Source organism: Prionailurus bengalensis, chromosome E3, assembly GCF_016509475.1.
Source record: "Prionailurus bengalensis isolate Pbe53 chromosome E3, Fcat_Pben_1.1_paternal_pri, whole genome shotgun sequence".
Lineage (NCBI taxonomy): Eukaryota > Metazoa > Chordata > Mammalia > Carnivora > Felidae > Prionailurus > Prionailurus bengalensis.
The window spans coordinates 7973468-7989439 of NC_057357.1; the positions used below are offsets into that span (position 1 = coordinate 7973468).

At 46.2% G+C, this 15972-nt stretch overlaps 1 protein-coding gene across 5 annotated transcripts in view; it reads left to right on the plus strand.

Annotated features, from left to right (window-relative positions):
• The window catches only part of STAG3 (stromal antigen 3), a 28251-nt gene extending 12593 nt beyond the window's left edge, over window positions 1-15658 (plus strand). Inside the window, exons 9-34 of one of the 5 annotated variants that reach the window (XM_043561291.1) lie at window positions 29-102; window positions 1105-1228; window positions 1949-2047; window positions 2257-2336; window positions 2966-3073; window positions 3341-3455; window positions 3618-3723; window positions 3865-3968; window positions 4238-4330; window positions 4456-4545; window positions 4805-5005; window positions 5126-5196; window positions 5301-5388; window positions 5867-5947; window positions 6030-6122; window positions 6275-6443; window positions 6568-6704; window positions 7308-7409; window positions 7925-8073; window positions 8316-8444; window positions 8536-8693; window positions 13146-13317; window positions 13565-13669; window positions 13978-14050; window positions 14915-14974; window positions 15245-15658. In XM_043561291.1, coding sequence (XP_043417226.1) covers window positions 29-102; window positions 1105-1228; window positions 1949-2047; window positions 2257-2336; window positions 2966-3073; window positions 3341-3455; window positions 3618-3723; window positions 3865-3968; window positions 4238-4330; window positions 4456-4545; window positions 4805-5005; window positions 5126-5196; window positions 5301-5388; window positions 5867-5947; window positions 6030-6122; window positions 6275-6443; window positions 6568-6704; window positions 7308-7409; window positions 7925-8073; window positions 8316-8444; window positions 8536-8693; window positions 13146-13317; window positions 13565-13669; window positions 13978-14050; window positions 14915-14974; window positions 15245-15253 — 2790 coding nt within the window. In that variant the 3' untranslated portion in view covers window positions 15254-15658. Of the gene's footprint in view, window positions 1-28; window positions 103-1104; window positions 1229-1948; window positions 2048-2256; window positions 2337-2965; window positions 3074-3340; window positions 3456-3617; window positions 3724-3864; window positions 3969-4237; window positions 4331-4455; window positions 4546-4804; window positions 5006-5125; window positions 5197-5300; window positions 5389-5866; window positions 5948-6029; window positions 6123-6274; window positions 6444-6567; window positions 6705-7307; window positions 7410-7924; window positions 8074-8315; window positions 8445-8535; window positions 8694-13145; window positions 13318-13564; window positions 13670-13977; window positions 14051-14914 lie in introns of all 5 variants that reach the window. The other 4 variants (XM_043561292.1, XM_043561290.1, XM_043561287.1 and 1 more) reach the window with 4 other exon arrangements.
• The last annotated feature ends 314 nt before the right edge of the window (window positions 15659-15972 follow it).

Below are 15972 nucleotides of genomic sequence, written 5' to 3' on the forward strand. Positions count from 1 at the left end.
GATTGACCTGTTACTCCCTGTCTTCCAGCTCCAAGAACATCAAGAGGAGATTGAAGGGATGATGAATGCGCTCTTCAGGGGGGTCTTTGTGCATCGGTACAGGTGAGTGAATGCGCTCCTCTCGTTGAAACAGCTGGTCCTTGGTTATGGAATCTGTAAACGTAGCAAGGTGTCCCTCCGTTATAACCCTGGTAATTTGGTTAGTCCTAGGCAAATGCAGCTGGAGCAAAAACTTTGACAACAGATGTTTTAAGTTAGTAAGGTTTAGTTCACCCCCAACTCGAGGGGCTCTTGTAGCTCTTTTGAGAGAGAAAATAAGAGAATAAGGCACTGTTGAGTAGTATTCTGCTCCAGCTTTGCCCAAGATCTTCCCTTCCCCATCTTCCTGGAGCTGGAGACCTGAGAAGACCGCAGCAGAGGGACAAAAGGCAGGGCTTTTCTGAGCATTTGCAACTTGGCAGGCCTTTTCCTAGCGCAGCCTGCTGTTTCACTGGGCTAAAGGCAGGGGAGTTTTACACTGTTTAAAAGAACTGGTGGAATTAAGTTAAAAATAGCATCCATATTTTTTTCTCACTGTTACCTAGATTTCAACCTCTGCCTTTCCAGAACTCTTCAGCTGATTTAATATTTTCTTCAAGTGGAAATTTGGCCAACAGTTAAACTGACTTCCGAAGTCAGTTTTAAAAGGGGCATGGAAAATAAGCTCAATTATTTTATGCAGTATTACCAAAAAAATGTGAATTTTTTATTTTTAAATATTTATTTGAGAGAGAGAGAGAGAGAGAGAGAGAGAGAGAGAGAGAATCCCAAGCAGGCTCTGTGCTGTCAGCACAGAGCCCATCATGGTGCTCAAACTCACGAACCATGAGATCATAATCTGAACCAAAATCAAGAGTCAGATGCTCAACCAAGCAAGCCACCCAGGTGCCCCTAGAAAATATTTATTGTTTATATATTTACATTGGGAGGGAGAAATGAAAGGCTTGGAGCATGTTGTTCAGTCAAGAAAGTAGATTCTTCTATGGCAGGGAGAATGTCTGGGTGGATGGAAAGTAAATTTAGAGAAAGACGGTGATAGGGGTCAGTTTATCTCTCTGTGCCTAGGGACATCCTTCCTGAGATCCGTGCTATCTGCATTGAAGAGATTGGGTCTTGGATGCAAAGCTACAGCACATCTTTCCTCACTGACAGCTATTTGAAATATATTGGCTGGACCTTGCATGATAAGGTCAGTGTTGAGTCAGCTTCTTTTCCTCTGTTACCCTCACCATCTTCCCTGTCTCAAGACACCACAGCTTTTCCTGGTCCTGCTGCTTAGGAGCTTCACTAGTGATCAGCCCATCAAGACAGTGAACCTCAAAACTCTGCAGTATTGGGGAGGGTAGGATGAGGTAGAAGAGAGAAAGATATATCCAGGAGATGAACACCTTAAAACCAGAGTAGAGAAAAACTTTCCCTAGAAGAAGGCAAGAAAGCTATTAGTGGATTGGTGATACAGGTACTAGGGTGGTGATAGCCAAAAGATCCTTTTCTTTTTTTTAATGTTTATTTATTTTTGAGAGAGAGACAGAGGGTGTGAGCAGGGGAGGGGCAGAGAGGGAGGAGAGAAAGAGAATCCCAAGCAGGCTCCACAATGCCAGTGCACAGCCCAACGCAGGTCTCGATCCCATGAACCATGAGATCATGACCTTAGCTGAAATCAAGAGTTGGATACTGAACCAACTCAGCCACCCGGGTGCCCCAAAGATCCTTTTCATTATGATTGCTAAATTCTGCTGTGATCTTTTCATTTTTTTATATAAGAAGACAGCTGTCTGTTGTCTCTGAGTCACCCCAAAGTCCTCAGCATAGAGGACACCAAAGCCCAGAAAGAGTAATCGGAGGGGCATGGAAGCCCAGTGGGGGTTGAGTAGAGGAATAGTTAGTCATATTCCATTTTCCTCAATAGCATCGAGAAGTCCGTCTGAAGTGTCTCAAGGCTCTAAAAGGGCTGTATGGCAGCCGGGATTTGACTGCCCGCCTGGAGCTCTTTACCAGCCGCTTTAAGGTAAAATTGGGACAGTATTCCTGTGTTTGGTTCTTTCTTTGGTTCCTGTTTCCCCCACCTCATCTTTCCATTCCTATTGCTCTTATGTGTCTACAGCTATCCCAGCCTCTGCCTACTCATTCTTTTTAGGAATCTCTCAAATTCTAAGAGAGCATAATGTTTTGGGATGGATACAATGAAGTACTGAGCAACGTTCTCTCTCCTTATAGGACCGGATGGTTTCCATGGTCATGGACCGAGAGTATGATGTGGCGGTGGAAGCTGTCAAGTTACTAATACTCATCCTTAAGTGAGTCCTGGGGAATGGGGAGGCACGCATCTCAGACTTCTACCTTTCCAGCATTAGGCAGGCCCTTCCAGAGTTCTGTCCCTCCGCTTGTCATAGGTTGACTCTTCTTTCTATAACAGGTTGAAAGACAGAGGTCATTCCTGAGTTGCAGGATCTCCAGGGGGGATATTTCTTATCTTCTCTAACTCTCCATACTCTTCTGTTTTCCACTCTTCATTTAAAAGTTCTTGGGCGCCTGGGTGGCTCTGTCGGTTAAGCATCCGACTTCGGCTCAGGTCATGATCTCGCCGTTTGTGAGTTTGAGCCCTGCATCGGGCTCTGTGCTGACAGCTTGGAGCCTGGAGCCTGCTTTGGATTCTGTGTCTCCCCGTCTCTCAGCCCCTCCCCTGCTCATGCTCTGTCTCTCTCTGTCTCTCAGTAATAAATAAGTGTTAAAAAATTAAATATTAAAAATAATAATAAAAATAATAATAAAAGTTCTCTGTCAGCTAATCCTCATTGATTTTTGTTGTTGTTGTTCCTCTTTTGGATCGTTCCAAATCCTTATTTGCCTCTTTGTGTTTCTAGCCCTAGTTGTGCTAGGGGACATCCTTCATATCCACCTGCTTTTTCTCCTTTTCTCTTGGCAGGAACATGGAAGGGGTGCTGACAGATGCAGACTGTGAGGGCATCTACCCAGTTGTATATGCCTCTAACCGAGCCCTGGCCTCTGCTGCAGGGGAGTTTCTCTACTGGAAGTGAGTAGGGTCCTCTCATTTGTTCCTTTAACACCCTCCTGTGTTGTTTTTTCTCCTGCGTCTGCTGCTGCTCTTCCCAACGACCACCCTGCATACCTGTTAAAGTCTCTCTTTTGTTGCTTTCCCCCTCTTAACTCCTTGAGGCTTTCCTTGGCTCTGCACCTCTTTTCCTCACACGTCTCCTTGGACTCTTTCTTTCTTTCATGGAGATTATTCCACTCCTCATTTGCTCCCAGGTGTGCCCTTTCCCTGTGTTTGTTCTACCAGACTCTTCTACCCTGAGTGTGAGACTAAAATGGTCAGTGGGAGAGAGCGACGCAGAAGTCCACGTGCCCAGAGAACTTTCTTCCACCTTCTGCTGTCCTTCTTTGTGGAAAGTGAGGTGACGTATGGGAAGGAACTATTTGGCTGTTGTGCATAAAGACCTGTGAGTAGAAAAAGATGGGACTGGCACTACAGGAAGGAGAGACATGGTTTGTCAGTAGCCACTTCCCAGAATTTTCTAACATAGCTTCAGTAACTTAACATGTACCTTCTTCCACAGCTCCATAACCATGCTGCTTATTTAGTAGACAGCCTGTGGGACTGTGCAGGGTCTCAGCTGAAGGACTGGGAGAGTCTGACAAGCCTATTGCTGGAGAAGGACCAGAGTGCGTGCCACATGGTAGCTGGAGGAGGGGACATTTCCCCCATGAGGCATAGGTGTCCTGGGCAGTGGGGGAGTTGGGGTGACTTGGGAGATGGAGGGTGGCTAATTTGCTATTCTGGTTTTCATCCTCCTGCCAACCCAGACTTGGACGATGTGCAGGAGAGCACATTGATTGAGATCTTGGTGTCCAGTGTTCGGCAAGCTTCTGAAGGTCACCCACCTGTGGGGCGGATCACTGGGAGGAAGGTATGGTGTGAAGGGTGGGTGGGTTGGTTAGCAATAAAAGTCCAGACAGGTATGGTCTATCTTCACCCTCAAGCCTTGGGTTAGGGTGCCTCTTCTCTGCCCCTCAAGGAATTCCATTTCTAGAAAAATAAATCTGAAGGAGGTGCCAAATGAATTATCTTTTCCTTCCTGGGCAGATGAGATTGTGGGGAGGAGGGATACACACGCACTCCCTATGGACCTAGTGTTTTTCCATATCTTTCCCTATACCCCCAAATGACTAATTCCAGGGCTTAACCCCGAAAGAACGTAAGATCCAAGCCGATGACAAGGTGAAGCTGACAGAGCACCTCATCCCCCTGCTACCCCAGCTCCTGGCCAAGGTAGAGCTGCCCTACCATTCGGTACCTGGGAATGAGAGGTGAAAGGAAATGGCCCCCAGTGAGGACTGGGAGTAAGACTTAGCATACATTAGCTAGTAATTAGGTTTCCCTCTCAACCCCTACAGTTCTCAGCTGATGCAGAGAAGGTTGCTCCCTTGCTCCAGCTTCTTAACTACTTTGACCTCAACATCTACTGCACAAGGCGCTTGGAGAAGGTGAGTAGAGAGGAAGGTAAAGTTCCTACACCTTGCTGCTTTCTTGGTAGGACCAAAGGTTCTATTGCCAATATCTGGTTCTCAAGAACCCAGGTTCCAGAAAAATCAATAAGCCTTCTCTTCCATAGGCATCTTCCCCTTGAAAGTTAATGCTTTCAATTGTACTTCTCATCTCTCCCAACCCCACTCCCCTCCAGAAGACTTGCCCCCTCTTTTCCTTGCCCATAGCACTGTGTTCTCCCATCTCTTTTTCTGTCAGCACCTGGAGCTCTTCTTGCAGCAGCTCCAGGAGGTGGTGGTGAAGCACGCGGAACCCACGGTGCTTGAGGCAGGTGCTCATGCCCTCTATCTGCTCTGTAATCCTGAGTTCACGTTCTTCGGCCGGGTAGACTTTGCCCGCAGCCAGCTGGTGGATCTGCTGAGCGACCGCTTCCAGCAAGAACTTGAAGAGCTGCTGCAGGTAGGAACTGGGGCTGAAATATGGGAAGCCCCAAACTTGGGTCCAAGGGGCCGCTAGGTGGGGAATGTGGATCTATGCGTTATTGGGAAAATCCTGTTGTGGACCTTTTCTCTCCCTCAGTCGTCCTTCCTAGATGAGGATGAGGTGTACAGCCTGGCAGCCACTCTGAAGCGCCTGTCTGCCTTCTACAAGTGAGCAGCTCACCTCCCATTCCCTCTTCCTATTTCTACTGGTGTCTGTGGTGGTGATTCCTCTCATTCTGTTCCTGCATCATGTTTCCATCTCTTCCCCAAAGTGCTCACGACCTGACTCGCTGGGAGCTCTATGAGCCATGCTTCCGACTCCTCCGGAAGGCTGTGGACACAGGAGAAGTTCCTCAGCAGGCAAGTAGATGAGTCGGAGATGTGGAGGCAGAGGGGAGTTTTTAAGGGCCCTGTGTCCCAGGTGGCCGACTATCCCAGGCAGTTCCGGTCCCAGGGTTGCAGAGGAGACACGAGAGGAAGAGCATGTGCATATCTTTCCTTCAGTTCCACTCTAGAAGGTGAACTGTACTTTCCAGTGCCTGAAAACAGCCATCCTCTCTGGTTTCCGGGGAGTCAAGGATAATGTTGAGGGATTCTAGGAGACATCAGATAAATAAAGAAGAGGTGGCATTCCTGTCCAAGACAGAATGCTCTGAAGATTGTCCAGAATCAGATCTTTTCCCCCAGAGAAGGAATCAGGTCTCTTCTAATCTCATTTTCTCTCTTCACTCCTTTGTGTGTGTTGCTCATCTGTCTTTTCCTTTCTCTCTTCCTCCCTCTTTCCCTTTCTGCCCTTCACTCCTGACTCCCCCTTTTTTGTAACATTTGGTTGTTACAGGTGATGCTGCCAGCCTTGACTCTTGTCTATTTTTCCATTCTCTGGACACTAACCCACCTTTCTGGATCAGGTGCTTCCCAGGTGAATATGGGTCTGAGTAGGGAGAGTGGGAATGGAGGAGCCTGTGTCTCCATTCCTCCTCCTCAAGCCACTGTCTCCACAGAAGCAGCTGTTGAGTTTGAAGGACAGGATGGTGGCATTCTGTGAACTCTGCCAGAGCTGCCTCTCAGATGTGGCTTCTGAGATCCAGGAGCAGGTTAGCATTTCCTCAAGTGGGACCAAGGAGGCATGTCACTTCTCATGGTCTGAGGAACCCTTATTCTAAGGAGAAATTAGCTGTGTAATTTCTGTCTTGTGAATATCCTGTCCTCTTTAAGCATTCTTTTTTCTCCCCCCCGCCCCCAACAGGCTTTTGTCTTATTAAGTGATCTACTTCTCATCTTCAGCCCTCAGATGATTGTAGGGGGTCGCGATTTTCTTAGACCCCTTGTCTTTTTTCCTGAAGCCACGCTCCAGTCTGAACTAGCCAGCTTCCTCATGGACCATGTCTTCATCCAGCCTGGAGAACTGGGCAGTGGTACAAGGACTCTATACCTGGGGCTCAGGAAGGGTCTGGGGCTTGGGCCTGCCTCAGGCATATAAGGGCAGGAGGCCTAGATCTGTGGTTCTGATCTTTCCATTCTGCTTTTGATGTGAGCCAGGTCATTCCCAGGAGGATCATTTACAGATAGAGCAGCTGCACCAGCGGCGCCGCCTCCTGGCTGGGTTCTGCAAGCTGCTGCTTTATGGGGTGCTGGAGATGGATGCAGCCTCAGATGTTTTCAAACACTACAACAAGGTACAGTGAGGCGTCAGGCTGAGTGAGCACAGCCACGACTTCAGATGCTGGAACACTGCAGGAAAGAACGTGGCGAGGATGACAGTACCAGGCTTGAAGAAAAGCAGGAGGAAAAAGGCAACAGGAGTTTAGAATAAGGGGACAAAGAGGAATTGGTAGTAAATAATTACAGAAAAAAAGCTGTTAGGAAATTCATTGGAGAGAAAGTAAGCTTATTCATCCTGTCCAGATCTTTTTTTTTTTTTTTTCTGTGAACCCAGTCTCTGTAAACTGGGGTAATATAAGAAGAAAAAAAAAAAAGAATGGAAGATGTGTACCTCAGTTTCCTCAACTCACCATTGTATTGATTTCTGTTTGCTGTGAGCACTTCTTCCCCAACAAATGGGCTCTGAGCAGAATTTCTTCCCATATTTATTTGCCTAAACTCTGAGGTCTTCAGGCTTTGACCTATTGGTCTAGTCTGAGTTGTTTTATACTTAGATTCATGTTTCCTGAATTAACTCACTTTAGGAAGGAGACATGATGAGAAATGTAAAGGAAGAAACAACAGAACCGGTCTTGCCCTGTGGCCAAACGATATCTTCTTCATTTCCTGTCCCTCAGTTCTATGGTGACTATGGTGACATTATCAAGGAAACATTAACTAGAGCAAGGCAGATTGACCGAAGTCATTGTTCCCGAATCCTGCTGCTGAGCCTCAAGCAGGTACTCCCTTCTGCCTGGAATACCTCTGACCTGTGATATGCCTTCCCTGTAGCCCACAAATTCTCTGCTCACCCTCAGCCATTTAGAATGTGAGATCCTTAAGGAACTTTCTAGTTTATTTTGACTCTTAACTTTACTTGACTGTCTTCTTCATAACTAGTAGGTCTGTAGAAACTATTAGGTGATGGGCAGTTTCCCCAACTTCATAGAAATTGAACTATCAGGACATAGGAGCACCAACTATAAAGTGATAAGAATACCTAATTTTTTTCTGCCCTGTTCTCTGTCAGTCTCTTCAGTTACTAGGGACATTTTTATTGTTACAGAGCAAGGGTGAAGTTTCTTTCTGTAGGGGTTCAGGAATAGGAACAGTGTCCTGGGAGGAAAGAAAGAGTAAAGGTAGCAGGTGGCATCCCAAGTCCTTTAGAATTTCTACGCGGAGAAAGGAATGCTGTACTTCTCTATTTCCACTTTGTTCCTTCGTTTCCCAAATGTACCATGTCTCCTGGACACAGTTGTACACAGAACTGCTGCAAGAACAGGGGCCCCAAGGCCTGAATGAGCTTCCTGCCTTCAGTGAGATGAGGGACCTGGCCCGAAGGTTTGCCTTGAGCTTTGGGCCCCAGCAGCTACAGAACCGTGACCTTGTGGTCACGCTACACAAGTAAAGTACTGGTTAAAAGGGTACTTGATTGAAGAGGGGTGAGCCATAGGCTGTGTGCAGGGAGAGTGGGAGTGTGGTCTTGGAGGGAGGGATAAGCATGTTGAGGAGCAGCAGTCAGGTTGGCTGGTGGGTATTCTCTGGGAGACAGACTGGGAACAGGGGAAGGGTGCACTTGACAGGATGCTTCCCCGGGAGGAAAGTGAGGAGGGGCCATCTTCCTAAAATAATTCTGTTCAACCAAGGGAAGGCATCAAATTCTCCTTGTCTGAGTCTCCTCCAACTGGTTCCTCCGGTCAGCCCCCAAACCTAGCATTCCTGGAGCTCCTTGCCGAGTTTTCCCCCCGACTCTTCCATCAGGACAAGCAGCTGCTGTAAGTTAGTGGGTAATGGATAAAGATGAGGATTAGGGAGTAGTGAGGGCCTAGCAGACAAGTCAGCCTCTTCATCTCACCCCTTCCTTAGACTGTCCTACCTGGAAAAGTGTCTGCAGCGTGTCTCCCAGGCACCTGATTGTCCCTGGGGTCCAGTCACCACCTACTGCCACTCCCTCAGCCCTGTAGAGAACACAGTGGAGGCCAACCCTCAGGGCTATCCCCGCTCTAAGAAGAGGCGCACTGAAGGTAAGTGTGTGTGGATATCAGGGTAGTGAGCACTACTTCCTTCCTCCATAGCCAATACCTAGATGTAGGGTCTTTTGCCTTCTACACACTTTTGTCTTTAGTCAAATAAAAAACATTTCACTGAGCATCTGCTATCAGTAAGGGGTACTCATTTTCTTCAGAGTTTATCTAGGCAGCTAAAAATAGCAAACCTCTGTGAAAAATCAAATAGCGACTGATGATAAGACCAAAAATGAAAATAAGAAATCTGTACATTTAGGGGGCCCACCCTTGCATCTAGTATTCTATTATTTTCTAAATGTTAAAGATTTTCACACAATCTTTATGATTTTTTTTTACTCTCAGATCATTACTTGTCTTCTAATGCTTTTTCTTTAATCTTCTTTTTTTTAATTCTTATTATTTTTGTGAGAGTGTGTGCACACACACACATGTGAAGCGTGGGAGGGGCAGAGAGAGAGGCCAATTGTCAGCGGAGAGCTCAGTGCGGGGCTTGAACTCACAAACCTCGAGATCATAACCTGAGCTGAAGTCGGATGCTTAGCTGACTGAGCCACCCAGCTGCCCTTCTTTAATTTTCTTTTTAAATATAATTTCATTTTAGGTGAAAAATATCCTAGAAATCACAAGCTTGATGTGTTTACACGTATGTGTTTTCTAGTGAACAATTGAAAATCTTGGTTCTCCCCACCCCACCCCCCAGGCAGTATCACTTATCTACTTTCTGTCTTTGGGTCTGCCTACTCTAGACATTCATATAAGTGAAATCATACCATATGTGGCCTTATGTGACTGCCTTTATTCACTTAGCATAATGTTTTTAAGGTTCATCATGTTTTAGCATATATCAGTACCTCATACCTTTTTATGGCCAAATAATATTCTATCGTATGGCTGTGCCACATTTTATTTATCCCTGTATTAGTTGATTGCCATCTGAGTGGTTTTCATTTTTTTTTTAATTGAAGTATAGTTGACATACATTACATTAGTTTCAGGTGTACAATGTAGCTGATTCTATAACTCTGTATAACTTGATAGGTTATGTTGTGCTCCCCCTAAGTATAGCTGTCATCTGTCACCATACCCCTGACTGTGTTCCCTGTGTTGTACCTTTCATCCCGTGACTTACTCATTTCATGACTGGAAAGCCTAGGCCTCACTCGCCTTCATCCATTTTGCCCATCCTCCCACCCCTCTGCCAACCACCAGTTCTCTGTATTTATGGGTCTGTTTTCACTTTTTTAGTTCATTTGTTTTGTTTTTTAGATTTCACATATGAGTAAAATCATATCATATTTGTCTGATATTTCTTGGCATGATACTGTCTAAGCCCATCCATTGTCCACAAAGCCCTTAAATGAGGGCTGAGTGATATTTCATTGTGTATGTCTACTGTATATTCTTTATCCGTTATCTGTTGTGTGTCCTTTGAAACACAAAAGTTCCTAATTTTGATGAAATCCAGATTATTTGGGTTTTTTTTTGTTGTTTGTGCTTTGGTGTCATAGCTTGAGAAATCATTGTCTAATCCAAGATCATGAAGATTTTTTAGAAGATGGTTTTCTTCTAAAAGTTTTCTAGTCTTAGTTCTTTCTGCCATCCATTTGAGTTAATTTTTGTATACGGTGTGAGGTAGAATGTAACTCTTTAAAATGTCTCTAGGTATACTACTTAAAAGTATTTTTTTATACCACTAGGAGACTCTGTTTTAATCATTTAACTAATATCTGTTAAGGACCTATCGTGTGCAGGACACTGTGCTAGGTGTTTTAGAGGCTGTGAAGGATCCTCAAGCAGCTTACCATCTAATAGAGAAAATACATTTATAGAAAATCTAAATTATGAACCATCACCAGTAAATGATAACTTCCTGAGGGTTTTGAGAATTGACAGATTGAGGGGCTCCTGGGTGGCTCAGTTGGTTAGAGGTCTGACTCTTAGCTTCGGGTTAGATCATGATCTCACAGTTCATAAGATCAAGCCCTGCATTGGGCTGGGCACTGACAGCATGGAGCCTGCTTGGGATTTCTCTCTCCCTTTCTCTCTGCCCCTCCCCAGCTTGCTGTCTCTCTCTCTTTCTCAAAATAAATAAACATTAAAAAATTAAAAAAAATTGACAGATTGAATGCTTTAGACTTCCAGGAAAGAAGGTATCACTTTGAGTTTAGTTGATCTAAAGCCTAGGAAGGCTTCACCAGGAAGATGGAGTTTAAGCTGGAGCTTGAAAAATGGACAAGATTGATGTAAGCTAAACAGAGGAAGAACGAGTATCATGAGCTACCAGAGTAGCACAAACAAAACATAGGAAGGTATGTATTAGCTGAGTATGCAGATGTTTAGGCTGGTTTGCCTAAAACAGAGGGTTTGTAAAGGTAGGAGAAAACTGAAAAGACTGGTTCCATTGTCCACTCAACAGATATTTACTGAGCACTATGTACTGGGAATATAGCAGTGAACAAAAAAAGACAAGTCTCTTTTCTTTAGAGTGTGTGTGTGCTGTGGTGGAAAAGCAGGGAAGAGGACAGGGAAACCTTGGTGAGGTGGGAATCGCAGTCTCTTATTGCTGGGGGAAGGCTGGCAGAGCTTGTGAGTGTTGGGCCAGGACTGCGAGGAAGGAAGGGGTGCACAATGTCTGTAGAAGAGCATACAAGAAGGGGCGCCAGTGCACAGGGCCATGATGGCATATGCCTGTCATGTTCTGGGAAGAGCCAAGAAGGCCAATGGCCGAATGGAGAGTATGTAGGGTATAAGACCAAAGAGATTGGAGGAACCCAGAGCATATGAGGCAGAGTAAAGACCCTGGCTTTTACTCAACAGTGAAATGGGAAAACATTACAGCATTTGAACCAGAGAGTGACAGGATCTGCCTTGTTTTTAAAGGATCCCTCTGGCTGCTGTGTGAGAATGGACTGTAGAGGGGCAAGGGTAGAAGCAAAGGAACCAGTAAGGAGGCTGTTGAGTGGGTAGACTGGGGGAAGGGATGGAGGTGGTGAGAAGTGGACAGATCCTGGATATATTTCTAAGGTATCACCCATAGGATTTCCTGACAAACTGGCTGTGGGATGTAAGATGGGAATTGAGGGTGAATTTGGCCTAAAAAAAAAAAAAAAAAAAAAAAGATTTCGGTCTAACAACTAGGTAGGATGGAGTTGATACCAACAGAAATGGGGAAGGTAGTGAATGAGTAGATTAGGGCTTGAGTATTAGCCATGTTGCTACAGGTGGAAGTGTAAAACAGACAGCTGGAGATAGGAGTCTGGAGTTAAGGGTAGAGGCAAAAGCTTGAGATACATTTGGGAGTTGGTATTTGAAATGTGAACTTGCGAGGCTAAGGAAGTTAGTGAAGATGGTGGGCAGGAGATGCTGGAAGGCTGAGCCCTCGGGCATCACACTGTGACTAGGTTGGGGAGTTGAGGAGGGGCCCGTCTGGTCCTCCCCGAGGGCACAAAATCATGTGTGTGGCTCTCACTGGCTTTCTCTAGTTCTCTGCTTAGATCAGTAGCAGCTCACTTTCCAGTTCTGGAAACTTGGGGCTGTGAACATTTACAGTGGACGAGTATTAATATCCCTTTGAAAGTACTATCGCCTGGGTTTTCTGAGATAACCTTGGATTCTTTCTGGTCCTCTACCTTTCTCAGGTCTCTGCAGAAGAGACTTTAACATTGTGAGCCCAAGGTCCTCCATTTCTTCATGTCAGAAGCATGCTGACAATGCAGCCACCTCCTGTTTTCCTGGCCTTTAGAAAATCCAGTCTCCCATTTGTCTTTTCTTGCCAGCCCTCCTGCTTCCACCCTAGCAGCTTCAGAGCTCAGGAACTCTGTTACCATTTTAAGGTTGTTTTTGTTTTTTTTTTTCATACAAATGTTGAGGGGTGCCTGGGTGGCTCTGTAGGTTTAGTGTCTGACCCTTGATTTCGGCTCAGGTCTTGATCTCATGGTTGTGAGTTCAGGCCCCACAATGGGCTCCATGCTGGGTATACCTACAATGAATGAATGAATGAATGAATGAATGAATGAAGTGATTGAGTAAGTGAATAAATAAGTTTAAAAAAAAATCTTGAATGAATGAACAGGACCTCACACATCTTCATTGATTGAGACCTTGCAATCTTAAGGAATCTTATTCTCTCTCACATTCGTGTTCATGTTACTGTTTATCTGTGATTGATATATGTCTATCACATATCACATATATGTCTATTTTTTTTCTATTTTCTGAGCTGTTTCGTTTTCCTTGAACAAGTCCTAGATACTGTTGTGTAAGCCTTTACTTTTTAGTATGTAGGGTTATGCTTAATTTTTAGTCATAACCTAATGAGGCCATATAAGTTTTCCATTCTCTTCTTTCTTAACTTTCCTGAACCAAAATCTGGTCAGGTCTTGAAAATGTAGAAGATGGCCTGTGGCAGTACCTGGTCTGCAGTGAATATGTGCCTCTATTGCCTTGCAGGCCCCTCCAGGCAGCAGAGAGAGGATATCTCTTCATCCCAGGAGGAAAGCCTCCAGCTGAACAGCATCCCACCCACACCCACCCTCACCTCTACAGCCATCAAGAGGAGGCAGCCTCTGGGGGGGTTGGAAGAGATGGAAGAAGGCAGCCCAGAACCGGAGCTTGTCCAAAGGTAAGGGCTGAGGAGAGCAGTTGGGTGTCTGATCTTGGTGTTTGCCATCTTCCTCCTGCCATTGCTGTTCTCTTGTTCCATCCTGTGGCACTCCATCATCATTCTCAGGTTCTTCTCCAGGCTTTTACCATTTTCTTAGCTTTAGATTTTCTTTCTCCCTATGAGCTTTTCTCCCCTGTAACATTGCCCACCTTACCCTTTTTACCCTTCACTTTTATCCCCATCACTGATCCTGCTTTATTACCAGCAGCCAGCCCCTTTCAGGCAACCAGAGGTCAAGATTGTTGAGTCCACAGCATTTCCGGACTCTACTCAACCGTTCCGGTCCTGGTCTGGGCAACCGGCTGACCAGGTGAGCTGCTCCTTGCTTTTCATCCTCACTTCACATTAGGCACCTGCTGTGAGGGATTCTCCCCTAACCTGGTGTTTCTGTGCCCATACTTTTTGGACTTGTTTACATCACAGACCACTTCCTTCCAGGGGTACGTGTGTCCTTAGCTCATAGAACTGATAGAAGTCAGCTGCTCTGTTTGAAGCAGCAGTGGGAGCCTGGAGCTCGCTCCACATCTGCCCATCCCACTCTCTTGGGTGCCTCCCAGATACTCTCAGGGGTCCTTAAATAGCAGTGTGAAAGCCTCTACTCTTTGCCACTGCCCTCAGACTCAGCCTTATGGAAGAGGATGAAGAAGAGATCCAGAGTGAGTTAAGTGAAGAATGGCAAGATACAGACAAGGTGAGTGGACCCAACATTCCCTTTTCCTGCTACAACCAGAGGGCTTTTTGAAAGTCCTTTAAGAATCACAGAGTAAAGAAGGGAGACCTGTAAGGTGCTTTGTACTTTTCCTGGACTTTTATTAAGGAGGGGAGGGAAAACAAATTCAAAATCCCAAAAAAGGGTTTGGATAACACTCCCCCTCCCAATGTCCAAATAAGTATTTTTCCTCTGAGTCTAAGGGTTGAAAGCAGTGCCAGAGCTGGAGAAGGAAGGCGGCTCACTTTCCCCAGTTCTCCCCTTACTCCCTTTCCTACCCGGCCGCCAGGCCAGCAGGAGCACATGGAAGCTGTGAGGTGATGTGGGTCTGCCGCACCACCACTCTGTCAAGTTAGCTCCTCTTAACCCCTCAACCTCTTCATCTTTCAAGTGGAGTTTTCCCTCAAACTACAAAGCGAAGGCACCTTATAAACTGAAAAGGGTTACGTGTCTGCTGCTGATATTCTCCTCCCTTCTCTGCTCTTTGCAGAGGGAGGAAGGGAGGAATAGTGCAAGGGAATGGAGGTTTTGTGCTCAGAAGGAAAAAAACAATGACTTCTTCAACAGAGACTAGAAAACAAGGCCTCTATTAACGTAGTCTTTCCTAAAGTCCCCTCAGAAAAAATGCCATTTTCTGGTTCTAAACTGAACGAATTTAAGGGACTCAATTGGCAGCCAGGAGAGGCCTGGGACTCTGGGAACTTTCTAGGTCTGAACTTTCTGCCCACCGCTAGTCTCCCCTCCCTGGCTGCTGCAGGCACCCACCTGGGAAAGGGACCTTGGTTATTGTTTGCCCATGTGACAGGGGTGAGAAGGGCCAGTCTGACTGTCACCTGCTCTCTCTAGCACTCTTCCTCTAGTGAGCACGGGCTGGATCTCTTAGATTCCACAGAGATGAACCTTGAGGTGAGTGTCCCCAAAAATACTGTGGACAGCAGGTTAAGAGGACTTTGTGTCCTTGGGAGGTGCTGGCAGGTAACCTGTGTGCTATGCAGTAGGTGGAAATAGAGGCAGTAGCCCAAGGCCTGGCCTCTCTGCTGCTTCTGGAACCTTAGGAGTAGCTGTGGGGGGAGGGCAGGAGGAGAAGTAAACTGTCACGTGGAGGACCTTGCAGTCATCTCGTTGCCCTTTGGGCTGTTCTGTCTCTGTGTTTTCCTTTCATCTTTCCCGTTACAGGATCTCTGACATGACTCTGTGCCCCTCCCCGTCTCCACTCCCCATCTCAACTTGGAAAAGGCAAACAGGAGAACAGAGCAGAAGGAAGCACTACTCCCAGGCTCCACTCTGGTCTCTGAGGGGAAGGAGAGGTGGGCTGTGCCTTTCTAACCTGACCTTTCTCTGATGATGTTGGGATGGAGAAGCCTTAAGCCCCCAGTCCTTCTTACTGCTCCCTGGCTCTGTCCCTCTGTATTGAGAAGAGTGCCTTTTTCCTGCCACGTTTGGAGTGGGTGGGGGCTTCACCTCAGTATTGGAGAGGCACTGCCTCCTCGTGTTGAGTGGAAAGAGCCCAATAGTTTCCTGTATTTTTGGAACATCTTTCCCAGCCTCTTTTGTATCCTTGTGACTAGCTCAATAAACTTGTTTGAATCAGCTGGTTCCCAGGGTGTGGCTTGAGATTGTTAAACTGATGGAAGTCAGGTTCTTTGCTAGTGTCTCAAGCAGCTCTCCTTCGCCCTATGGCCCAGTGTACAGACACACACCAGCCCTGCACGCGTCCCCAGGTGCCTTTGTGTACTGGCTCTCAAGGATGTAATGCTTTGTAACTGGGAGACGTGGTAGGGCAGAGGAGCTAGGAAGGCACTGGCTGCCTTTCAGTGGTTTATGTAGTGAGGACTATTCAGACTGAGGAGAGAGGGCAGAATCCTGATTGCCAGAGGGTGACCTATCTCACTACACTGAGAACA